Below are 26,149 nucleotides of genomic sequence, written 5' to 3' on the forward strand. Positions count from 1 at the left end.
TCAGCAAGAAAACATTTATTCTCTCTGGTGTGGAATACAGGCACCCACGCGGCTCAGCCTATCACCTTCTTCTTGAGCCTTATCTCGTCCCCCTTCTCTGACATGGTGTCCTGTAGTTCTTTTGTGCGTTCCCTCTGAAGGAAGTTCTCCAAGACCATCTGCCGGAGGGTACTGTGGTCCAGAGGATAGTCCACTGCACCCAGGACAAGAGCTCTGTGAGGGACTGGGAGTTGGTGCCCAGCTCACTTCCTTCCCAGGGACAGTGTCACGCCATCATGCTGGGCTGGGCACGGGGTGGAAAGCCCTTTAGAGCTCCAAGCAGAGCACCCTCAGGGGATTCCCATGCACGAATGGGAGACATAGCTGCTGGTTTAATTCCCCCAGACCAAGCTGCAAGGCACAGCCTCGGTTTGATTGCTAAGCCATTGCTACCCAGGGGAACATACATTTTAGTGGCTACATAGCACTCCATTATGTGTTTGGGTAAGTTCTGACTAAGTGATTGGTGCGTGGCATGCACGTGTGTATATAAGAGATATAAGAGAGAGAGTGTGTGTGTGTATGTGTTTGTGTGTGTATGAGTATATGTGTGAGTATGTATGTGTGTGTCTGAGTATATGTTGTATGTGTTTGTTTATGAGTATGTATGAGTGTATGTATGTATGTATGAGTGTCAGTGTATAAGTGTGTCTATATGAGTATGTATATGAGTATGTGCATATGAGTGTAAGAGTGTACATGAATGTTGTATGTGTGTTTGAATATATGTGTATGTGTGTGTTTATGAGTATGTATGTATGTATGTGTGTACATGTATATGAGTGTGTGTGTAGGAGTATCTATGTGTGTGTGTGTATATGTATGTAGGTATGTTTATGTGTCAGTGTGTATGTGTTTAAATATAGGTGTATGTATGTTTTTATGAGTATGTATGTGAATGTGTATATATGTGAGTATATACGAGTGTCATTGTATTTGTGTGTGTGTGTGTGTGTGTGTGTGTGTAGGGTCCTTTGCTAATTTCCGGTTTGGGGCTGCAGCGAACATGTTCCCACTTCCTGACCCTATTTTTCCCTAAGGACCTATTCTCATTTGTGTTCAAACAAGTGGCCATACTGTGGTGATGACTCGTGGCCATGAGGGAAACTGAGGCCCACAGACCCCATAGAGACTTGGGGTCCTTAAGGGACTCTACCCAGTGGCCTGCCTGGGTGGCAGAGGGCAAGAACTCACCCTCTTCAAGTTTGTCACTGAAGGAGTCTGCCCCAAACACAGGTGGCACAACCCTTATGGGCTCTGGGGGCTTGAGGAGGGCAGAGCCACCCCAGAAGGGGTTGACAAAGGGTTGTGGGACATCGACATCAGGCCCCTCCGCCTCCTGCAGGCGCCGGAAGGACTCTAGAAGCAGCAGGTCATTTGTCTTCTTTTCTATGATAGCTGGAAGGAAAGAGACAGGGTAGGGGGTAAAGGGTTAAGACCACCAGCCCAGGCAGCCCCCATTATCACAGAGGGAAGGATGGGAGTTTCTGCAGGATGCTGGCTTCTTCCTGGCCACGGGCTGTGGGTGTGGGAAATTCTGACATCATGTGGCACTGAAATCTCTCTAATGCACATCGGCAGAGCTGCTCACAGGAGCACACGGTAGATCTGAGGCACTGAAAGCGCTATGAGTGACAGTTTCTAGGAAAACATGGTCCAAAAAGAATTCCCTAGATATTGACAATGAGAAGGCCAAAAATCAGTGTTCCACTAGACGTCAAAGCCAGCAGTAGCCTGACTTTCCAGCCTGCATTTATGCCATTCCTTCTGCTTGGGATGCCTGGGGTGGGTGCTGAGATTCAAACTCCACTCTCTGCACATACATACACACACACACACACACACACACACACACACACACACACACACACTCACACTCATAATAACAGGCGGTACCATTCATGCCAAGCTACCACAGTCTGGGTGGCCATGCCCCCTCCATATCCTGAACTGGGAGCTAAACCTGGAAATGCAGAAATGCAGAAGGCAGTTTCACAAGCGTCTGTGACATATCCGGGGCCCCACTCTGAACACTTCATTTCCTTCCTTTCAATCGGGGTTTTAAGTTCCTTTTTCTTGCTGTATTGCTTTGGCAGAGCATCCTACAGGTACAAAACTGAATAAGCTTAACGGGAGTCATCTTGGCCTTCTTCCTAATCTTGGAGAAAAAAACCCCACGGGGCTCAGATATGAAAAGTGTGGTGTGTGTGCGCACGTGCATGTGAGCCTCTGTACGTATATGTGTGTATGTCTGCATGAACACACTTTGTGCATACATGTGTGCATGTGTATTTGCATGCGTGTGCATATATGTGCAGGCATGTGTGAGCATGTGCATATAGTGTTTACTGGTGTTTGAATGTGTCTGTGTGCACATGTGTGTGTATGTATAGTGTTTGTGGCAGGTGCCTGTGCATGTGTGTGCAACCGTGTAAGCATGTGTGTGTGAACATGTAAGTGTTACAGTGTTTGTGAATGTGTGTAAGGAAGCTCTCTTTTCTAGCTTTAGTTTTTCTCCTGAAGGGAATTCACCAAATCCGTGTAAGCATGTGTGTGTGAACATGTAAGTGTTACAGTGTTTGTGAATGTATGTAAGGAAGCTCTCTTTTCTAGCTTTAGTTTTTCTCCTGAAGGGAATTCACCAAATCCCTCTCCTGGGTTCACTGAGATTCACCACCAACTAACCCATGTTTAACCCTCCCAATAAACCCGGTGGTGTAGCTCCTGAGTTGCACCCTCATTTCGGAGCTCAAAGAACCTGAGCACAGAGAGGGTCGGGAATGTGGCCAAAGTCACACAGCTAGTAAGTGAAGGCTCAGAATTCAAACCAAGGCAGGCCGCACCATGGCTGTGCTCACTACCAACCAAGAAAGCGTTCTTGTGCCTGGTCACAGACTGTGCAGGAAAGAGTGCCTAAGAGGTCCTCGGCTCACCAAAGTACTGCTGCAGATTGATGTCCGTGACCTTCCCCGTCTCGCCCAGCTTGCCCAGGATCTCGGTGGCGTCGCAGTTGATCTTCTTAAACATCTTCTCCACTGAGTTCTTGAGATACTCCAGGGTCTTGCTCATCTCCTTGTATTTGGTCTCATAAATGTCTGCTTCCTGCGTAGTCTTCCTCAGTTTCTCCTAGGGGGCAGACAGACACCAGGCCCAGCCTGAGGCTGAGGGACCCTCTGTGCAGGTGACCGCGGAGGGGGGGGGGGGCAGAGGGTGTGCCATCCAAGCTTCCTGTCAGCATCAAACAAATTTAAGAAAAAAACAGACAGCTAAGGACGGTGTTCCTTGGGTGGAGTGCTTGCGCAAACCAGGAGTGGTGTACACGCCTGTAAATCTTGCACTCCGGGGATGGGGGCGAGGAGGGACACGAGCCCAGGGTCATCCTTGTCTATGTAGTGAGTTTGGGACCAGCCTAGGGTACATGAGACCCTGTATCAAAACTAAGTGATTCCTCGGAGTGCCGAACCGGGACTCCTGGAGAGAGAGGAGATGGTGAAGAGCCAGGGGTGGAGAGGGTTCTGAGCAGGAAGGTGGGGACAGCCCTTAGCAGGGTGGGACACATCTGAGAGCCCATAGCTCCTTGGATGAAGTCTCCTCCTTGGGGTATTTGTATTTCGGAGGGGATACGTGGGCATGCGCACGCGCATGCGCATAGACACAATGCTATCCTAGCTAGCACCACAGTCCAGTGAAGGCAGAAAACAGTAAAGACAGAGCCAGGCAGAGGAGACCCTGATGAACACTGTTGATCCCAACCCAGAGTCTGGAGTTCTAGGTGGCCCCCAAGTAGAGCCTGTGGATCTAGGCTGGAGACCACCTGCGGAGACCAGCCTGACCCCCCCTTGGCTCTGAGTTTCCTAGGCTCTTCCTGGGCTTTGCTGTCCCTCCGCGGTAGAGCCACAAATAGCACCACCAGCCTGGTCAGGGTGCAGGACAGAAATGAGCCCCAAGGAACAAATAAAAATCGCTCAGGGGAAGGAGCTATGAGTCTGAACAGAAGCAGCCAGGCTACCCTTGAACTCCAGATCCTCCTGCCTCAGCCTCCTAAGTATGCGAATCAGAGATGTGTGCACCACACCCAGCCAGTCAGGGGCGGGATTCACATCTTGCTGAGCATTGGCTACTGTCACGAGAGAACCCGTTTGCCCTGGGGTGACAGTGTGTCGAGCTACAAACCCCATAAAGAGTCATTATCCAAGTGTCCTGAGAAGCAGCTGGGGTTTCCTGCCTCAGCCAGTGTGGCCTTCTCCACACTCCCCAACCTTCTTCCTGCCGGAAGTGTATATATGATGGTAGGAGCCGTGGTACCACCAGGTATCCTTGGGATGGAAACCACACACCAAGAAGAGCCTGGGTGGTAGATGACATCACAAAGACACTCCCTCCCCCAATCCTGAAAGTGCCAATTTTCAGTTTATTTAACAAAAAATAAGTTTCTAGCTTGCTCGGGCTCCCAGGGTATCTGGGGGGGGGGGGTGCAGGAAGAAACCTTCAAACCCAATACTGGGGAGCCAAAGGGAGGAGGATTGCTGTGAGTCTGAGGCCAGCCTGGGCTACATAGTGAATTCTAGACACCAGGGCTGCATAGTGAGATCATGTCCACAAAAAAAAAAAAAAAAAAAACCAAAAAAAAAAAACACAACTCGGCTCCCTAGGGTTGATCGCGCTGTTTACCTCTGCCAGCCTGTTTGCTCCCTGAAAAAAAATGGAAAGAGTATAACACCTTCTCCCGAAGGTGGTGAAGGGAGATGGGGCCAGAGGAGTGGACATAGCCTGGCATCTACTGACTAGCGCCTAGCCCAGGACGCATTTGCATGCAGGATTGTAGGCTGTGGTTCAGTGGTGCAGTGCAGAGCTAACACACTGCAGGCCCTGGGTTTGATTCCCAGCATGGAGAGAAAGGGAGAGGCGGGGAGAAATAATAGAAGACAGACTGTCGGTTTGTAGTCATTAGTTACTACTGATGAAAAACAGTGGAACTGAGCCAAGGGGGAGACAAAAGGAGAAACTGAGGCAGAGATGCATCAGGATGGAAGTGCAGCCCCGGGCTTAGGCTGGACCTCCGCGCACCTGTACAATAAACAGAGCTTACCGACAAGGGTTCTGTGGTTGTGTCTGAACAGGCCACCTGACAGATGACGGACACGTGCAGGACGCTTCTCATCCCTGTCTCTTCCTCTCCACCTCCCCCTCCCCCCTCCCCTTCTCAGCTCACCTCCATCTGTTTCAGGATGTTCCGGGTGCCCTCATGGGAGGTCTGCTGCTGTGACCGCAAGTTGATGATGTCATCCTGCTCAGACAGAAGAGAACCAGTAAGGAGAAGATGGGAGTTGCCCTCATCCACTGTATCCAACCCTACTCCATGTGGGGTAACCCATCAAGGATCTGCCCCCGCCCCCACCTTCTCCTCAGGCGTTCTGTTCTTCATCCTCTGAGAATCATCTAGAACTATCTAGTGCAACGGCTCTCAACCTTCCTAATGCTGCGACCCTTTAATATAGTTCCTCATGTCGTGGTGACTCCCCAAACATAAAATTATTTCTGTTGCTACTTCATAACTGTAACTTTGCTACTGTTATGAATTGTAATGTAAACATCTGTGTGTTCCAATGGTCTCAGGTGACCCCTGTGAAAGAATCATTCAACCCCCAACGGGGTCATGACCCACACGGGTTCAGAACCACCTAGAAAGAGAAGTCAACAGCATCTTTCACATCCTGTGTGCACTAACCACGCCATGTCACGACCACACCTAGGTACCGAGAACTTGCAACGTGGCACCAGAGACAGGGCAGCTGAAGTTTCTCTTGTATTACAGGGTAAAGAATATATTTGGACAACTAGTGGCTACTGCACTAGACCTGGCAGCTCAGTCTAGGGTCCCTCAAACTCTCCCAAGAATCTGAGTCACCCCTTCAGATGACCAGGCTCACTCCAAGTTCTAGGACTGGAGCAAGCCCAGTTCCCGATATAGCTTGTCCAAGCTCCTTCACATAGCCCCTCCCACCCTCGGGTGCCATTTCAGGTGGAAATAATGGAAGATTTCAGCACAGGTGGCCACTCCAGTGAGGGGACAACCTTGCTGAGAGGTGACAGGTCAGCCACTGATAGTGAATTCACTAGTGGGGGATGATGGCTCACACACAGATGGCTAACTGCTGGTTAGGACCTGGACATCTGCAGTTTGGGGTGGAGAATTTCCCCAACAGACACTTGGGCTCCAACCTCTAAATTACAGTGCACTAAAGCAAACAAAACAAGGAGCCTGGGGTTCCTGTGCTGGTCCCAACATCGTGGTACAGATAGGGAAACTGAGGCCAACAGAGGGCAAGTCCACATTATACCAAGCCCTCAAGGGTTCCTGTGCTGGTCCCAACATCGTGGTACAGATAGGGAAACTGAGGCCAACAGAGAGGGCAAGTCCACATTATACCAAGCCGTCAAGGGTCAAGTGTGGATATTTCCACTCCAGTCATAGGTCACTCAGGGCTCCTCATCCATGTGCATCCGCATCCCACAGGGACTAGGGATATGCTCTGTCCTGGAGCAGCTGGACCACAAAATCATTCCTGCCATACCACAGACAACCACTAGGGGGCAGTGGCGACAAACTCACCACCCACTGTGGCCTACACAAATGTGCCCCAGAGAAACAAAAGTTTGGGGGTTGGTGTAGAGCACTTTGATCTTTGCCGGGCATGGTGGCACACGACTTTAATCCCAGCACTCAGGAGGCAGAGGCAGGCGGATTTCTGAGTTCCAGGCCAGCCTGGTCTACAAAGTGAGCTCCAGGACAGCCAGGGCCACACAGAGAAACCCTGTCTCGAAAAAAAAAAAAAAAAAAAAAAAGAACACTTTGACCTGTATATGTTGACCATTACAGATCTTAATATATCAGAGAACACGGGCCTGTGACCCCCGTTCCTAGGTAGGGATGAAACTGGGTGTACCAGAGTGGGGAGAAAATAACCAAAAAACTTAAAAACCTGAATCCTAGTTTGAGCAGAGAGGTTTTCTAATGACTCATGCTTGAAATCTCAGCATCCACCAAGCCGAGACAGGAGGATTGCTGTGAGTTGCAGACCAGCCTGGGCTACTGAGCAAGGCCTAGTCAAAAAAAAAAAAAAAAAAAAAAAAAACATGCAGCAAAGCAAGAAAGCAGTCAAGTCTCTAGAATAACTGTTGTCCTGGCAGGAGTGACATTAGGCTGAAGAGTCACTAAGTCCCTCCCTGTGGCTCGCAGACCATTGAGACAATGGGCCTCAAGTAAAGGCTGAAGCCTGGTGCTAGAGGGAAACTTGTCTCCTGAGGGGCTGGCTCTGTGGGTGAGGGGCTTGCTGTGCAAGTGTGAGGCCCTGAGTTTGAATCCCAACAACCTTTGTATACAAAGTCAGCTGTGGCGGTACACATCAGTAACCGCAGCTCTCCTGTGGCGAGACCTGGCTGGATATGACAGAACTCCCAGAATGGCAGGAGAGTTAAGGAAAAGGTCCAATGCACTCTGTCCTCCATACCCACACAAGAAGAAACAGGGTCATGATGTCATCGGAGGAGGAGAGGGCAGGGCACAGTCAGAGGGAATCCTTGAAGGAGGGGCGTGGCACGGCTAGGCATGGCATCTGCTGGTACGCTGGGTGTTCTTCCTGGTTCTGAGCCACAGAGACAGCAGTCAGCCAGGTTCTGAATGGACTGGCCTGCGGCATTGCGTGGTTTGGACTCTGTTTCTCTGAGCAAGTGTTCCAGAAGCTGTTCGTGTGAAGAGGCCCAGGAGCCAGGTAGGTGTGAGAAATTACGGATTCAGTGAAGGTCGCCAAGTGTCTCTCCTTCAGGACTGGCCAGAGCCTTTACTAGGCTGATGGGCACCAGGCCTGTCCAGGATTAAGCATTGACCATTTACTTCCCTTTCAGTCTGACGCCTTTGGTCAACAAAGGTGGTGGGACCTGAGTTTCATTCCCAGAACCCACCTGAAAAAAATACCTGGCCATGATGGCATACATTTGTGTTTATATATGTATATATATGTGATATATGTAATATATAATCTATAATCTATAATAGACATGATATATGTAATATATTATATAAGGTATGTAATATATTTTATATAGTATATGTAATATACTATATTATTATAGAACTATTAATTATTAATAATTAATTATTAGTATAATTAATATATTATATAATTTTTAAAAGATTTATTTATTTCATGTATATGAATACACTGTAACTGTCTTCAGACACACCAGAAGAGGGCATCAGATCCCATTACAGATGATTGTGAGCCACCATGTGGTTGCTGGAACTTGAACTCAGGACCTCTGGAAGAGCAGTCAGTGCTCTAACTGCTGAGCCATCTCTCCAGCCCCATGGCATTCATTTGTAACCCCAGTATGTCTCCCGAATGGAGACAGGAGGGTCCCTAGGGGCTTACAGCCTAGATGGCATAATTCAATTAATGGTTGAGCTCAAAACCCCATTGACAGATGTTGTCTCAGAGGCCAAGGCGGAGGAGCTGGGGTGACAGCTCAGAAGTTAAGATCACTGGCTGCTTTTGCAGAGGACCCCGGCTTGATTCCCAGCATCCACAGGGGCAGCTCATACCATCTGTAATTCCAGATGGGGGGGGTCTGGTGCCCTCTTCTGGCCTGTGTGGGCACTGCGTGTGCACGTGAAGCATCCATATACATAAAACTACTTTTAAAAGTGCCTTCCTGGCCGAGCGTGGTGGCGCATGCCTTTAATCCCAGCACTCGGGAGGCAGAGGCAGGTGGATTTCTGAGTTCGAGGCCAGCCTGGTCTACAAAGTGAGTTCCAAGACAGCCAGGGCTATACAGAAAAACCCTGTCTCAAACAAACAAAAAGTGCCTTCCTAGCTCACAGTCCAGAGTTAATGAAACCTGCCGTGGTGGCAGTGCAGCACAGACGGAGGTATCAGGGGACCACCCTTGCAAGCCACACACCTGGATCCGCTGAGTCTTCTTGTGCATGGTCTCCATGTCATTGTTGAGCTCGGTGACGTAAGTGAAGCGAGCAAAATTCTTCTCCTCCTTGGCCAGGAAATCCTCAGTGAGCTGGTTCAGGTCCCCGTTCTCCGCCAGCTTCAGCAGCCGCAGGTGCGCCACCTCGTAGCTCGCGAAACTCTCCCCCTTCCTCTTCTTCCCAAGCTTCTTGGATTTGACATCTGGATGGGAGAGAGAAAGACCGACGGGCGTCATCTATACTGTCTCGGGGAGGAAGTGAGAGCTTGCCAGGACTTGGGATCCATATCAGAAATTGCTGAGGGGCTGGGAAAGCAGAAGATTTCGACGACGCACAGACACGAAGACCCGAGTTCAATCCCCAGGACAGGTAAGAAACTGAGTGAAGGTGGCGATGGTGTCCCTGCAACCCCAGCCTGGGAGGTGGAGACACTTAGATCCCTGGAGTTCAGCAGCCGGCCAGCAGAGCTGAACTAGCACTCTCCAGTGCAAGGGACGCTGGCTCAAAAACCACGGTGTGGCTGGCAAGATGGCTCGGTAGTTATGAGCACCTCCCGCCCGAGAGAATCCAAGTTCACGGCCAGGCCTAACTGATGGTTCACGACTGCTTATGACTCAGTTCTAAGAGATCTGACAACCTCTTCTGGCCTCAGCCAGCACCCTCACACACATGGTATACACTTACAGACATAAACACTAGCTCTTCCAGAGGTCCTGAGTTCAATTCCCAGCAACCACATGGTGGCTCACAACCATCTGGAATGGGATGCCTTCTTGTGGTACATCTGAGGATACTATGGACTCATATACATAAAATAAATAAATCTTACTCATATACATAAAATAAATAAATCTTAAAAAGAAAAATAAATAAGTGGTTAGGGTTTTTGTTGTTGTTGGTTGCTTGTTTCATTGGTTAGTTTGTTTCTTTTTTGTTGTTTGTCTTCTAGACAGGGTTTCTCTGTATAACTCAGTGTATAGAGCAGGCTGGCCTTGAACTCACAGAGATCTGCCCACCTCTGCCTCCCAAGCACTGAGATTAAAAGCATGTGCCACTGTGCCTGGCTCAAAAAAAAATTTTTTTTTTTAAATAAAATGATTAGCCAGGCAGTGATGATGCATGCCTTTAGTCCCAGCACTCGGGAGGCAGAGGCAGACCGTCCAAGGGCAGCCTGGCCTACAGAGTGAGTCCAGAACATCCAGGGCTACAAAGTGAAATCCTATCTCAAAAATAAATAAATAAAATAAAATAATAAAAGGAGATCAAGAGCCAGGCACAGTAGTGCAGGCCTTTACTCCCAACACCTGGTAGTAAAACCCTGCATACATACACACCTTTCCACATGCACACAAATAAACTAAAATAACATAAAAATTTTAAATACTTAGTAAAGCACTACAGAGTGCCCAACATGGTACCAGACTCTGCTGTCAGGGTTGAGAAATGGAGAGCCAAAGAGATGGCCAAGGGAAGAGAAGAAAAAAATCCACCCACCATCACACTCGTGGCTGGAGGGAGACACAACAGATGCTAAGGGTGGAAGGGTCTCTCTGCAGAGGTGACATGAGCAGGGTAGAGGTCAAGTAAAGGTTAAGGAGTACCCTGGGGAGAGAGTTCTTAGGAAGGCTCATTTGGCTGGGTGAACCCCAAAAGTTCTGAGCCTTGCTCAGCCTGCAGGCCAGGCTCTCCTGAACATGTCTGACATCTCTCTGATGTCTTCTGCGTGGCAGTCGGGTGGAATTTTCTAGATCTTTCTAAAGACTTCTGGCTGTGCAATGTCTGACCTGCTGTGATTTTTCATTGTCCTTGAGATAAGGTTGAAGCTTGTTAGCATCCCAAGACAAGGAGGGGATGACTCGTGGGACCTATTTTGGATAGAACTTTGGATCTTCCACTTAGTTTCTGTGGCCCTGGGCTGGGTTACATGTGTCCACTCTGGGCTGCAGGAGTGCCTTTTTTGGAGTATTCTGGAGTACTGTAGGAATGCCTAGTCCTTGGTGCCATCCTGAGGACCTCATGGAAACAGTGCATATCAAGCACCCAGAAGAGAGGCTTACACAAGCTGCAAAGGGGCAGGTAAGGGGTGGGTGGAAGGACGAACGGATGGTTGACTGAGCAAGAGGAGCAAGTGGATGGGTAGAAAAAAGACAGTCCAAAAGGTGAAAGAAAGAAGGAAGGGGGAGAGAGAGAGAGAGAGAGAGAGAGAGAGAGAGAGAGAGAGAGAGAGAGAGAGAGAGAGAGGAAAGAAGGAAGGAAGGAAGGAAGGAAGGAAGGAAGGAAGGAAGAAGAAAGAGAGAAAGAGAGGAAAAGAGAAACAGAGGAAGGAAGGAAGGAAGGAAGGAAGGAAGGAAGGAAGGAAGGAAGGAAGGAAGAGAAAGAGAAAAAGAAAATAAAAATGTCTTTGTGGCTTTTGATTAATTTTAGAGAGTAAGACACACACAAGATTTCTCAGAACCACTTTTAGCAACATGATCCCAAGAGACAGGGTAGGGAAAGGGCAGAGGGGGACAGAACATACAAGGGGATGGGTGTGGCACAGGAAGTGCATCCTTAGTGTGTACAAGGCTGTCATGATTTATATATGCTTGGCCCAGGGAGTGGCACTATTAGGAGGTGTGACCTTGTTGGAGTGGGTGTGTCACTGTGGGCATGGATTTTTTTTTTTTTTTTCGAGACAGGGTTTCTCTGTGTAGTCGTGGCTGTCCTGGAACTCACTCTGTAGCCCAGGCTGGCCTCGAACTCAGAAATCCACCTGCCTCTGCCTCCCGAGTGCTGGGATTAAAGGCGTGCGCCACCACGCCCGGCTGTGGGCATGGATTTTAAGACCCTCATCCTAGCTGCCTGGAAGCCAGTATTCTGCTAACAGTCATCAGATGAAGAAGTAGAACCTTCCTACATCATGCCTGCCTGGATGCTGCCACGTTCCCATCTTGATGACAATGGACTGAACCTCTGAAACTGTGAGCCAGCCCCAATTAAATGTCGTCCTTATAAGAGTTGCTTTGGGCCGGGCATGGTGGCACACGCCTTTAATCCCAGCACTCGGGAGGCAGAGGCAGGCGGGTTTCTGAGTTCAAGGCCAGCCTGGTCTACAGAGTGAGTGCCAGGACAGCCAGGGCTACACAGAGAAACCCTGTCTCAAAAAACCAAAAAAAAAAAAGAGTTGCTTTGGTCATGGTGTCTATTCAAGGCCTAACACAAGAAGGAGGAGGAGGAAAGGGGAGGAGCAGGGAGAAAGAGGAGGAGGAGAAGGAGGAGGAGGAGGAGGAGAAGGAGGAGAAGAAGAAGAGGAAGAAGAAGAAGAAGAAGAAGAAGAAGAAGAAGAAGAAGAAGAAGAAGAAGAAGAAGAAGAAGAAGAAGAAGAAGAAGAAGAAGAAGAAGAAGAAGGGAGATCAAACACACCTGTGCAGTTTCCTCTTGTCTGCACCCTTCTTGCCTTTCCATTCCAACCATGACATCATCACAGGCTGAGCCCTGTCTGGCAAGACCCAGCAGCAAGCCACCAAATCCATACAGGGTCTAGCAGACCCCAAGGCTCCCCTGCGCTACAGACTGAGTCTCAGGGTGAAAAGACCTCTGCAGGTTGGGGCTGGCAGACAAACTTGAGCAGGCAGTTACATGTAAATGCACTTCCAAATGCTGAAACCCGTCCTCACTACTGCTAAGAAACCAACCATTCTCAGTAGCAGTGTATCCCAATACTGCACGCACGGCACATACTTAACGTAATAGTGTGCTCATTGTTAACCTCAGGCTTAGGTTTAACCTGCTGGGCTTTTTTGTTTGGTTGGTTTGGTTTGGTTTTTCGAGACAGGGTTTCTCTGTGTAACCCTGACTGTCCTGGAACTCACTCTATAGACCAGGCTGGCTTCAAAATCAGAAATCTGCCTGCCTCTGCCTCCCAAGTGCTGGGATTAAAGGCATGCGCCACCACTGCCCAGCTGTGTGCTGTGTTTTTATTAGCTATGATTGTCAGCCCTACTATGAGAAGGAGCTGAGGTGTAGTTTTGTGCTTTATATAAAGACTATCCACATGGCTCAAACTATAAAGTCTCTCTCTCTCTCTCTCAATCTTTTTCTCTCCCTCCCTCCCTCCCTTCCCCCTGACCCCCACCAGCATCCCTGACCCCCACCAGCAGAAATCTCACCCTATTTTCTCTTCTGCCTAGCCACTGAGTGGTCAGCTTTTATCAACGAGATGGAGAATTAATGGTAAACATTGCTTACACAAACTTGAGACAGGAGGTTCTTGACTTAAGCACTACCATGCCTTGTCTGGGATCAAACAAAACGTGAGGGCAGAGAGATTGAACAACACGGGGATAATCTTTACACAGTGCATACAAACATTATGCCTATAGAGAAGAGGAGGAGGAGGAGGAGAGGAGGAGGAGACTGGCTTGTACCTTCCTGCTTCTTGGCCTGGTCCTCGAATTCAGAGCGGTCGTTAAGCTTGGCCAGCAGGAAGGACTTGAGCTTCGTCTCGTGGTCATATAGACGTTCCAGCTCCCGGATCTCCAGGTTGTACTGAGAGATGTCTTTCTGCTGGCGGTCCTTCATGGCAGCCATCCGAGCCATGGCCTCCACTCTGTGGGGAGACAGAAGATGGGACTCGGTGTCCAGAGCTCTCCTGTCCCCATTCCTCTCTGTCTCTCCCTGCCAGTCCAGAGGACTGCATGCCTGCCCGGTGGCCACCGGGGTTTGTTTGCAATTTTTTTTTTTTCTGGTGGTAGGAACCAAACTCGGGATCCTACCAGAGCTGTGAGTTTAGAGCACCCCAAGGAAGTGATTTTCCTGACACCCTGTTTATTGTTAGCAACAGCAGCAGCGGTAATCCCACCTTCACCACTAATTCAATCACCACCATCATCAGCATCACCATCACCACCATCATCACCATCACCACCAGTCATCGCTTGCCTCCTGCATGTATGGATTCCTTTCTGCTCTTTACATGCGTCCTATATGGTGGAAGGAGAAGTCAACCCCAGACATGTCTAACTCTAAGGAAAGATACCCAGACCAAGACCAGAGACCATGTAGGGGAGTGAGAGCTGAAGTCCAGCTCTCCCATCTATATTGTCCTGCATTGTGAAAGGTAGCCTGGTTCCCGGTTGAGCTAAGGTTAGAAACCCCAGTGACACCGAAGGGACCGTAGGCACTTCACCTGATTCCCGGGCACCAGGTCCCTGTCACTAGCTGCAGTCCTCCATAGATTTGTGGCCATCATCATGTAAACACAACATCCCAAGCCTCTCCACAGGTAGAGGACGTGACCTGTGGTCACACAGGCTCAAGACAGATCTCCATTTTAATGAGGTACCTAAAAGCCTGGAGGCTTAGCCAATAAGCTTTCTTTCCCAGACACTCCTCCCTGTGAAAGGTGTTTAATCTCAGCCCCTCCCCCAGAAGTGGGGTACGGTTTTACTCATCCACTTCCCGCCATGACAATAAATGTCTTAAAACCATGGACTGCCTCTTTCCATCGGGATCCGCTGTGGGGAGCCATGGAGAAGGCCTTCGTCTATAGAGCTGCCATCTAATCTCCCGTAGAAGGCCTCTCTGCGCTCCCAGCCATGGCCGCCTCCAAACCAAGCCAAGCCAAACTCAAGACCAAGGACTCTCATGGTGGGACCAGCTGGGGCTCTCCCCCTCCCCCCACCCCGACCAGATCCATCCTCCATTCTCAGCTCTTCCACTGCACCCAGAGGCACTTGGGTGTCTAAGAGCCTAAACCAAGATGGCCCTGGCCTCATCTCAGGCCTAGGGACCCCCCCCTCCAAGCCTGCTCCAGCTGTCCCACACCTCAGACTGTGCTTCCCCACACCCGCAGCGGTGTCCTGGGGCTTCCTACAGCCCAACACCTACCCAGCAACAGTGTGGGGTAAGCATGGACAAACTTCCAGTATCCTGCCTCCCCCAGCAGCCGACCCCTGTGGTGGAGCAGAGGAGGACCTACACTGCATGGGGTCCCTGTTTGTTCCAGAAAAAAAGGAAGACACTAATTCCTCAGGCTGTGGGGAGGATGATGGAAGCACTAAGGTGCCTAGCACCCTGCCGGGTACATGATTAGTGTCCATGGCTGCTGCTGCTATGACTTATGGCCCAAGCAGTCAAGAGGAGCAGGTGGGTGCTGAGCTGGGAACTGGGCCGCCCCAAGCACCTCTGCTCATAGGCCTGGGCAGACTGCTCAATGGCCACATTCATGGTCTTCTTTTGTGTCTGCAGACGCCGCTGAAGCTGCTGGTAGACGTGGTCGTAGGCGGCCTTCTCAAAGAGGAGATCCTCAATCTCCTTCCGGAGCTGGGAGTTAGAGGTCAGCATCGTGTCAAAGTGGACAGTGACCTGTGGGAAGGTCATGATTCAAACAGGGTCTCACACCCGGATGCTGAGACTTTGGACTGGACTGTCCAGGGGCAGATGTCAGGACACTGCTGCTGTCCCCCTGGGTGCCAGCAGTACCCAGGGCAGATCTGCCGTAATGATGTGTCTCCTTCATCCCTTTGGAAGCAAAGTCCCTCCTCAGTAAAAGCAGCTAATTCTTTTTTTTTTTTTTTTGGTTTTCGAGACAGGGTTTCTCTGTGTAGTCCTGGCTGTCCTGGAACTCACTCTGTAGACCAGGCTGGCCTCGAACTCAGAAATCCGCCTGCCTCTGCCTCCCAAGTGCTGGGATTAAAGGCGTGCGCCACCACTGCCCGGCTAAAAGCAGCTAATTCTAAATCAGGACATTTGAGAATTCCGAAACCCCAGGGGTCCTGGGCAACTCAGACATTTGGGGTCTGTAATGGTTTGTATATCCTTGGACCAGGGAGTGGCACCATCTGGATGTGTGGCCTTGTTGGAATAGGTGTAACCTGGTTGGAATGGGTGTGTCACTGTGGGTGTGGGCATAAGATCCTCACCCTAGGAGCCTGGAAGTCAGTCTTCCACTAGCAGCCTTTGGATGAAGATGTAGAACTCTCAGCTCTGCCTGTGCCATGACAGCCTGGATACTGCCATGCTCCCACCTTGATGATAATGGACTGAACCTCTGAACCTGTTAAGCCAGCTCCAATTAAATGTAGTCCTTTATAAGACTTGCCTTTGTCATGGTGTCTCTTCACAGCAGTAAAACCCTAACTAAGACAGGGTCTATCCAGAAGAATACCAATACAGATAAGATTTTGAGAAATATTAACAAAATATTCATTTTGAAAGGTGTAATGCTGGTGCTGTGCTTGTGAAAGAAAAATTTTTTTGTTTTTTGTTTGCTTGTTTGTTTGTTTGTTTGAGACAGGGTTTCTCTGTGTAGCCCTGGATGCCCTGAGACTCACTCTGTAGACCAGACTGGCCTCGAGCTCAGAAATTTGCCTGCCTCTGCCTTCCAAGTGCTGGGATTAAAGGCATGCTCCACCATGCCCGGTAAAAGAAAATGTTTAATTTCATGAGGCTGAAACAGAAGGATTTGGGGATAAAATGTCTTGATACCTCCCCTTAATTACCTTAGTTAAGGTAAGTCATTTATCTTAGAGGCCTTCAGGGTGGGAACAGTATACAGCAGGGAGCCACATTCTGACAATGAGATCGGTATGACAGGTGTGAGGACAGTGTGACTGACAGGTGTGGGGACATTCTCTTAGTCCCTGTTTCCCTCCATCTCTGAACAAATGGATCTTAGCTTTTTTAAAACATTTTTTTAAAGGTGATACTGGTTACACTGTTCATGGGAATTTAGGCCAGTCCTGCTCTTGAAGGATTCGGGGAACAGCATGAGAGTTACTAAAGAAATTTAAAATATACCAACGGTTTGGGGTGATGCACAACTATGACCCCAGAACTCAGTAGGCAAAGGCAGAAGGGCTGGAAGGTTCTCAAGTCCAGCTTCAGCTGCATAGTGAATCCCAGGCCAGCCTGCACTGTAGCAGACACAGAAAGAATGAGTGAGAGAGAGAGAGAGAGAGAGAGAGAGAGAGAGAGAGAGAGGAAGGAGGAGGAAAAGGGGGGAAATAGCACTCAGAAGACAGAGACAGGAGGGTAGCCATGAGTTCAAAGCCAAGCTGGGTCTAGAGTTCAAGTTCCAGGCCTACAGAGTGAGCCTGTCCCACTACCCCCTCCCCTGCAAAAAAAATCAAATAATAACAAAAGTTTGCCTTTTTGGAGCTTTAATAGAACACTGGCCAAGACCAATTTAGGGCCTGGGGTCAGGGATTGGGTAAAAGGATTGCTATCATGGGTGAGGGGGCCCCTCAGTCCACCTTCTTCCAAGCACCAAGCAAACCTACGTTCTGCTGACAGCTCTGAGGTCAAGCTTCATCTCTGGGAGCACGGAGGAGTGGGGTCGGGGGAGGGAGTGGGGCTGAAGACAAGGGAGGGCAGTGGGGATTGGAAGTGGGGGTGGAGGGTGAGGGTGGGGGATGGGATGGGGGATGGAGGGATGGGGGATTGGGGTAGGGGTGGGAGGATGGGGTGGGGATGGGGGTGGGGGGAGGGGGTGGGGAAGTTGAGGCTTTAGAGAACAGCCCCCCTTACCTACCAGGTTCAGTCGGGACTCCAGAACATGGATCTGTCTCTGCAGTCTCTTGGGATTATTGGCCTCCTGTGTCCTCAGGAAGAGCTGTCTCTGGTTTGTGATCTTTCTCTCCATCTGAACGATCTGGGGCGGGGGGCAGGGGGGAGCAACTGGGTTCAAGCCAAAGACACATTGACTCTCATCCCTTAAACAGCTCTGACTCCTGGATTCCTGTTCCGTCCAACTGATTCCCACCCCATCCAGGGTGAAGAGCAAATTGGCTCTGAGTGTGAATCTTCCCACCAGTGAACAGAAATTCCCCATCTCTCCAGCCCCCTTCCCACCTCCCCAAGCCACGGTTTCTAGAGGAAATGGCACTGACACCTGGTGAAACTTAGTCAACCCTGTTAGCCTGAGAAGGGCCCGGAACTATAGCTGCTTCCATGATACTGTTGTGACTTCCCAGTGCCCATCTGGACATTTCCTGCATGTCCAGTTCCCAGTTCCTCTGCTGATGAAAGGGACTTCACTTCCTGAAGTGACCGGGTGTGGCAATCATGGGAAGACTATGCTTTGATGATGTATCTGAAACTTTCCCAAGAGTTGGTGCCCACTTTGGAAAGTAGGTCACCAGCACCGCACAGCTGTGGTTCTTTGAGTTGCAGGCATACGCAGCCCACGTTAGGCAGAAGCACCTAGCTAAATCCTTGATGGCTCTCCACATGTGTACAGTCTCTGACAGAGTCGCACCCAGGGCTGCAAACTATAGCCCTTTGGCCCAGGGCTTATTGTTGTTAATAAAGATTTATTGGAAATGCCAAGCCATTTTCTGTACTGCCGGTGGTGCTACGTACGCAGCTGGAGTTTCCACAGGGGCCAGGGGCGCCCGGTAGCTTGGAAAACCCAAGTGTGACTGCGGGTCTTTTGCATAGAGATTTCACAGGGCCATTTTAGATATGTTGGACCCGGGTGTTCGCATATTGAAATGCATTTGACAGGGGCTAGAGAGATGGCTCAGAGGTTAAGAGCACTGGTTGCTCTTCCAGAGGTCCTGAGTTCAAATCCCAGCAACCACATGGTGGCTCACAACCATCTGTAATGGGATCTGATGCCCTCTTCTGGGGTGTCTGTAGACAGCTACAGTATACTCATATAAATACAATAAATACATCTAGAAGAAGAAGAAGAAGAAGAAGAAGAAGAAGAAGAAGAAGAAGAAGAAGAAGAAGAAGAAGAAGAAGGAGAAGAAATGCATTTGAATTTAGTGCCATTTGCTACTTTGCAGTCTTACGTGGGCACCATCTTGGTTTAAGATAAATAAGTAAGGGACTGGAAGCGCAGTTCAGTGTTAGAGGACGTGGCCAGCGCACACAAGGTCCTAAGTTCCATTTCCAGGGGACTTATGGAGGACTTGAGTTTCATTCCCAGCATCCACAGCAGTCCTCTCAACAATCTAGTTCCAGGGGATTCACTGCCCTCTGCTGGGTTTCATAGGTACTTCTGCCCCCACATACAGACACAGGCATAAACACTTCGTGAAAAACAAAATATCACAACGAAACAAAAAGAGGGTAAGGATGGCAGGGTATGATAACACACACCTTTACTCCCGGCTCGGAGGGAGGCAGAGACAAGTAGATCTCTGTGCCTTCAAGGTCTACACAGTGAATTCCAGGCTAGCCGGGGCTATAGATCCATGCCTCAAAAAATAAAATAAGTCAATGCAAATAAATTAAGGAGTTACATACTTCAATGGCTCAGGGTAAGCCTCCCTTTCCTAAGAGGAAGGGTTGGGACGCAGAGAGACACAGGCAATGCCCTCATCCAGGAGGGCTGCAGCAATGATAGATGGTCTCGAGGGGCTATTTTGAACCGACGAATCACGCTCAGAATGGCATGTAGATCTCATGGTCCACATGAGACCTCCTGGAAGGCTTTTCTTCTGCCATAACACCTGGCAGTGTCCCAGAGAGGTGCTACCCACCATCTCAGTCCAAAAATAACAGAAAGATAAGGGCCCCCTCTCTAACTTGGTGCACAGCATGGAAGAGGGAGGAACTGGCATTGTTTGAAGCGCAAGGTGATATTCATTACAGCACCCAAACCTTACCCTTGTCACCTGAGGCTAAGGACGCTGAGGTTGGTTCTGAGCCTTGAGGCGGCAGGGGACATGCGGGGTTGATGGAGCTGAGCTCCCATTCGATGTTCCACTCTGCCTAGGGCATCGTGGCTGTGCCGTCCGTCCCTGTCCCCTATGTCCCCTCCAGGGAAGCTTCCTCACCTTATCATCCAGTTCTCCCAGCAGCACCTTCATGGAGGAGATGAGCGCTTCGTAGTCCCCCTTGGTCTGCAGCAGGAAGCGTAGTTCCATGAAGTTTTTCTGGTTGATGTCCAGGTTCTTGGGAGACTTCACGAGGCTTAGAAGCATGGTGGTCTCGGCCTGTTCAGCTTTCAGAGTCTCTATTTCCTTGCTGCAGGAAGGAGCTCTAGCTTAGCCCGAGAGCCCCTAAAACCACCTTCACAGAACCCACAGGGTGTCCCAACCCCAAAAGGAGCCCAGGCGATGACCAGGGTCCCAGTGAGAGGAGGAGAACTTCAGGGCAGGGGGCTCAGGCTCAGATCTGAAACCCTACATTCCTGACGTCAATCGTCCCCATCTCCCCTGCTCCTCCTTCCCTAGGGGAAGGCTGCCCTGGTGCCGGTCACAATCCTTCACCGAGTGGCTCCGGGGAGATGGTTCAGTTGGTGAAGTGTTTCCCCATGTAAACCTGTAGACCTGATGCCCATCCTAGCACCTGTGCACACAGTCAGGTTTGGGATGGAGAGACAGGAAGATCCTTAAGTTAGCTGTTGAGCCAGCCACACCTAGTCTGGAAGCTCCAGGCTAATGAGAGACAGTCTCAAAAAAAAAAAAAAAAAGAAAGAAAGAAAGAAAAGGAAAGAAATAACCTGCTGGCAGTGGGAGGCAGAGGCAGAGACAGGCAGATTTCTGAGTTTGAGGCCAGCCTGGTCTACAAAGTGAATTCCAAGACAGCTACACAGAGAAACCCTGTCTCGAAAAAAAAAAAAAAAATAGCAAAAATTGCAAAATGGATCCCTGAGTGAAGGTGGCAGCCAAGGCCAGCTACCTGAGTTTGATCTACGAAATCCACGTGTAGGAAGGAGAAAACGGATTCCTGCGAGTTTGTCCTCTGACCCCCATGCACGAGCCTTGTACATACACACAAGGACTAAATAAAAATGTCATTAAGAAATAAAAAGATGGGGCTGGTGAGATGGCTCAGCGGTTAAGAGCACTGACTGCTCTTCCAGAGGTCCTGAGTTCAATTCCCAGCAACCACATGGTGGCTCACAACCACCTGTAATGAGATCTGAAGACAGCTACAGTGTACTTACATATAATAAATAAATAAAATCTTAAAATAAATAAATAAATAAAAAGGCGGCTGCGCGTGGTGGCACACGCCTTTAATCCCAGCACTTGGGAGGCAGAGGCAGGCGGATTTCTGAGTTCGAGGACAGCCTGGTCTACAGAGTGAGTTCCAGGACAGCCAGGGCTACACAGAGAAACCCTCGAAAAACCAAAACCAAAACCAAAAACAAAAAAAAAAAAAAAAAAAAAAAAACAAGTAAAAAGACGGACAGCTGCCGAGGAGCTACTGAAAATTGACCTCTGACCTCTACATATGTACACATGCACGAACAAAACCTGGAGGAGGACCCTGAAGTTTGTATTAAGGTGGAAGTGTACAGTAACCTTGAACCCTTGGCCAAGGCCTCTCTAGGGCAAGAGCAGCAAGTGCTCATTACTGCTGTGCCACCTCTCCAGGGTCCACTTTCGTTTGTCAGCATATATTTATTTATGCATGAATGTATGAACATATGTATGGGTGTTAGCATACCACCCTGTGCATCTGGAGATCGGGAAACAACGTGGAAGTCAGTTCTCTCCTTCCAACCTTGTGGGTCTCTTGGACCGAACTCAGGCCGACAGACTAGTTGCATCATTTTACCAACCCAAAACATTTTGTCTTGTTCTACATAATGAGCGCTTTTCCAACAGATGGCGCTAAAGTGCTCTGGAAAAACAAATGCCTTTTAAAATTTGACAGTTTTGTACACTAGAGTAGGGACCAGCCTAGCCCGGGAGTAAATGAGTCCATGGGAAAGGAAAGATCCCTTCGCACCCGCCCTTCTTTGAACGCCAAACATCCTGACAGCGAGGTCCTCTTCGATGGAGGCTGGCTTCTGCTTATGCAGAAAGAGGCTTACAAACAGGTTCCCCCAATTGCAAAAGGCTGCTGCAGCAGCACCAGAACATTCCCTGCCCCTCTGGTATCCTTCGGCCCCGCCCCGTCACTGCCACAGCTGATTGGACTAGACAAGGGGCATCTGAGAGAAAAAACGGGGCTTTGTTGAGGGCCACCCGCCACCACCCCTGCCCCCACTCCGGGTCTCCTAGACTCCTGGATCCTGCTCACTGGATATCCTCCCATGAAGCTCTAGAGCATAGGATCAAAGGCCTCTGGTCCCCAGGTGGGTTCAGTGTACTCCCCCAGCCCGAGCAGTACCCTAGAGACCCACACCAAGACACCCCTCTTACTATTGGCCGGCGATCATACGCTGGTTGCGGAAGTTGAAGGACTTGCGGCTGTCTACCATCTTGCGGAACTGCTGCCTCAGTTTCCGTAGCTCTGCCTGGGCGAGCTGCTCCCTGGCCTTCTCGGAAAGTTCCGAAAGACCTGAAGAGCCCTTTCTCCTGAGTTTCTTCATCTGGGCAAGACAGAGAAAGATGATGCCCACACGACCTAAAGTGGCAGTCCATCTGTATTTTTTCTTCAGGGCAAGATAGAGAAAGAGGAGGCCCAGGTGACCAGAGAAGTCTCCAGGTGGGGTTCCCAGGACAAAGGGAAGCCCACCCTGGGGTGATGGCACGTGCTTGTCTGTTGTAGGGTAGACCCACCCTGGGCTGCCAGGTGACAAGTCAAACTCGCTGGAATAGTGTCTTACTGGGTTGAGAAGTCATGAGGGTCCTGAGTTTAAGTCCTACACCACTGGGAGACTTTGAGAAAGTCACTATCTTTGGCCTCCCATCTATAAAGTTAGGATGGTGGGGTAGGGATGATGGGTAGGTGAAGGGACATTGAGTGACAAGCTGTTGTCACCTACCACTGGCATTGAGATGGATCTGAGCTTCCCTTCTGCTTAGACACTGGGTCCTGGAGGTCAAAGCCAGCAAGCCCACCTCTTTCTCCGTCTCTCTGAGTCTCCTCTGTCTGCAATGTCCTGCCCAGAATGAGAGAGGAAAAAGGAAGTGGGCCACCCTGCTGGCAGTGAGGACCCATGCGCCTCTCCTCCCTCTCACAGTCCCCTTCCACCCACAGCTTGGCATACAAGGGGACACGGCAGATGGCGCCGGGTGTAACAAGAGCCCCTCCCCCCCAAGATCCGATCGCACGGGAACTTCTTCCGCTCCCCAGTTTATTATTAGGACCTGGGCAGATGGCTCCAGCCTGCCACTTACCCTTCTTCTCACATCTCTAAAGGAAAGGGGCACAGAGGCCTCTGATGATCAACCTGATGGAGCAGTTTTGGTTTTTTTGACTTTGGGACAGGGTCTCTTGTAGCCTAGGCTGGCCTCAAAACTCAGTATGCATACTGAGGCTGGCCTTGATCTCCTGGTCCTCCTGCCTCCACCTCCAAAGTGCTGGGATTAGAGGCATGTGCTACCATATCCGGTACCTCATGCAGGCTAGGCCAGCACTACCCACTGATACATACCTATCCCACACCCACACCCACAACAGAATTGAAACCCCGCCTACGCTGTGACTACCCCACTCACACCCCACTTCTAGGATCAGGAACCAGCAACCAGAGGGACATTTTATCACATCAGAACTTGAATGCCATCTGCCCAGAGGCACTTAGGAGTGGGGACATTAGCAGACAAGCCCCAAAGGGTTGTTAAGCTCACTGCATCCCAGAAACTGCGAGGTCCTATGTGGAATCCCAGGTTCTCATTCTTCCCCAGCCTCTAATGGACCTCAGGTACATCTGTGCTGCTCTCTGGAGCCTCAGTTCCCCATCTGGACAGTGGGAAGGGCCAGGCCCTCCCTCAATCTGCATAATCCCCTCCCACTACCATGGTCCAGTAATCCCTGCTATACACTGGAGAGAATTTAACTGAATTTTAACCTGGGGAATCTAAGGTCAACCAGTTCCATGGGGCTCTATGAATCATGCTAGCATGGGGAGAGAAACCATAAACACCAAAACCTCAGGGCTTAGCCAGACCAGAAGATGTCACTGGATCATGTCCTATCACACCGAACAGGAAGAACTTTTCATGAGACAATTTGAAATGAAATTTCTGGGGGCTTAAATTTCTGGGTCTTATAAACCATGAGAGTTGTGGCAGTGTGAATGTCTAAATCGATTTGGCATACAAACAAGCGCCTAGTGTGTGCTTAGTGTTGTGGGGGAATTGAGCGGCAGTTGAGCCACCCTCACAATGTGATGGATTTGTTTTAAAAAGAAAACAAAAGGTGGGTGTGGTGGTGCTGGCCTGACTGACAGCCCCTGCCCCTGGAGGTGGGAATAGGAAGATCATGAGGTCAAGATCTTTGGCTGTAGCGCGACTTCAAGGTCAGTCTGTGCTATAAGTGAATGGATATGTAATAAATACACAGTCGCTTGAGAGCACATGTAGCTCTTTGAGTTTGGGGAGCGTTTATGGTGGCAGTGACTGGTTCCTGCCTAACCTCTGCTCATCCCCGGCAGGGGGCGCTGTATGTACCCTAACTTACCACCCACGGCTCCCGCGGCTCCTGGTAGTGGCGGCTCGTGTGTCTAAGCAGCAGCCAGCTCCGCACCCCGCGTTCTCTGCCCTGGAACCCGCGCCTTTGTGACAGCGGCGACTCGCATTCTCTAAGGACAGCCGAGACAACCGGACCCACGGAGAACCCGCATTTTACCAGAGGGGACAGGGCAACGCATTCCTGGGCTACCCTCAGCTGCCCTGTGTCAAACTTAGCCGTGCCAAGGGGTCACCTTGGCCACCAAGCCAGCTCCCATTCCCTCCCTCCCTGGGTTACTACTCTCTTTCCTCTCGCTTCTCCATTAAATACCTCCTTTCTGTTACACAGTGACCTAAAACAACTTGTTTTCAGAGTTTGGAGATTAAACATAGGGCTTCGCGCAGGTTAGGCAATGACTTTACCCTGACCCGCCCTTCACCATCCGGAAGCTCCCCTCGGGTCCTGCTGTTTCGGCTGCTCGACTCACGGCTCTCCACTGTCTGCCACTGGGTGGGCAGTGGTTAGAAACATGCCTCTCTGGCGAAGGTTTCCCATCGCGGTTCTTCCTGGGTGCAGAACTCGGCCCTCTTGCCAAGAAGAACGAGCTCCACCCCACCCCCACCCCCGCCACAGTGTAGCCTAGAGTAAACAAAGTTGCCAGTGGTAAACAAATGGAACCAGCACACACAGCAAGACAGTCTCCACCGCGGTCAGATAACCAAATTAGCCCATCCTTCCCAATCAATGCTTGGACTAGGAAGAGGCTAACTGGTGGCAGGCGGTGGATCTATCTATGCCTTTAATTCAGGAAGTGGAGACAGGCAGATCTCTGAGTTCAAGGCCAGCCTGGTCTACAGCGTTGAGTTCCAGGACACCCAGAGCTACACAGAGAAACCCTGTCTGGGGGCAATGGCAGGGGTGGGGGTGGGGGGTAACAGGTGCATTCATTATTTCCTGGAGTCTGCCACAGGGATGGGCTTATAATTACTGGCAGTGGTCTCAAAGGAACCAAAGGAGCTTCCCACAGCCCAAGGTTAGAGAAGAGGAAGGTGCTGAGAAGGAAATAGGAGCTATGCTGCCTCTGTTGGTTGCGGGCAGCCCTGTTGCAAGCCTAAGGGAGACCAGTGACTGACTGATGGTCTACAGTGTTGGCTAGCTCCTCAGAGAGTGACTGAGGGTATAGGGTAAGTATAGGGCACCCCTCCCCATCATCGGCCCCTGGGAAAACCTGGAGCTGCAACTTCAGGACTTTTTTTTTTTTTTTTTTTTTTGGTTTTTCGAGACAGGGTTTCTCTGTGTAGCCCTGGCTGTCCTGGAACTCACTCTGTAGACCAGGCTGGCCTCGAACTCAGAAATCCCCCTGCCTCTGCCTCCCGAGTGCTGGGATCAAAGGAGTGCGCCACCACACCCAGCTGACTTCAGGACTTTTATTAGAAGCCAAAAGAGTGGACTCTGAGTCACAGTTCTGGCCCACGGTAGAGTCGTCTCAGAACTGCCTGAGTCTGTTAATTACGAGTCATTCATACCCAAGCAACTGTCTACATCCTACAAGACCCTTATCTAGCAGTGTGCTTAGTGATAAAGAACACATATTAGGTGGGGCAGTGGTGGTACACGCCTTTAGTCCCAGCACTTGGGAGGCAGAGGCAGATGGATTTCTGAGTTTGAGGCCAGCCTGGTCTGCAGAGTGAGTTCCAGGACAGCCAGGGCTATACAGAGAAACCCTGTCTTGAAAAACCAAAACCAACCAAACAAACAAACAAAAAGAAACACGGGTTAGGATTATCCCTTCCCAAAACAGTGGATGCAAATGGCCAGTCAGTCCCCTGAACATGACACCAA

At 50.1% G+C, this 26,149-nt stretch overlaps 1 protein-coding gene across 3 annotated transcripts; it reads right to left on the reverse strand.

Moving 5' to 3' along the window:
• Positions 1-24,925, reverse strand: Ccdc63 (coiled-coil domain containing 63). 3 transcript variants are annotated; one of them, XM_021162578.2, is made up of 12 exons: positions 24,730-24,925; positions 22,677-22,793; positions 22,111-22,343; positions 19,789-19,978; positions 17,532-17,651; positions 15,183-15,364; positions 13,426-13,607; positions 9,001-9,221; positions 5,252-5,326; positions 2,973-3,165; positions 1,234-1,437; positions 1-193 (listed from the first exon to the last, which is right to left on the reverse strand). In XM_021162578.2, exons 2-12 carry the CDS (start codon positions 22,683-22,685, stop codon positions 54-56), a joined length of 1,749 nt encoding a protein of 582 aa, XP_021018237.1. In that variant the 5' UTR covers positions 22,686-22,793; positions 24,730-24,925; the 3' UTR covers positions 1-53. The 3 variants fall into 3 exon arrangements, with proteins under 3 accessions (XP_021018237.1, XP_021018238.1, XP_021018235.1); XM_021162579.2 differs by lacking the exon at positions 24,730-24,925 and adding an exon at positions 24,317-24,706 and having other exon boundaries at positions 22,111-22,280; XM_021162576.2 differs by lacking the exon at positions 24,730-24,925 and adding an exon at positions 24,317-24,706.
• Positions 24,926-26,149: the final 1,224 nt, after the last annotated feature.

The sequence above is a fragment of the Mus caroli genome, unplaced genomic scaffold, assembly GCF_978045245.1.
Source record: "Mus caroli unplaced genomic scaffold, Mus_caroli_1 scaffold_4, whole genome shotgun sequence".
In the NCBI taxonomy this organism is placed as follows: Eukaryota; Metazoa; Chordata; class Mammalia; order Rodentia; family Muridae; genus Mus; species Mus caroli.

Coding starts and splice junctions, on each gene's coding strand:
- Ccdc63 (XM_021162578.2), bottom strand. Junction 9,222..13,425: donor CCAGGCCAAGAAGCAGGAAG/GTACAAGCCAGT, acceptor TCTCCCATCCAG/ATGTCAAATCCAAGAAGCTT. Junction 1,438..2,972: donor CAATCTGCAGCAGTACTTTG/GTGAGCCGAGGA, acceptor CTTTCCTTCCAG/CTATCATAGAAAAGAAGACA.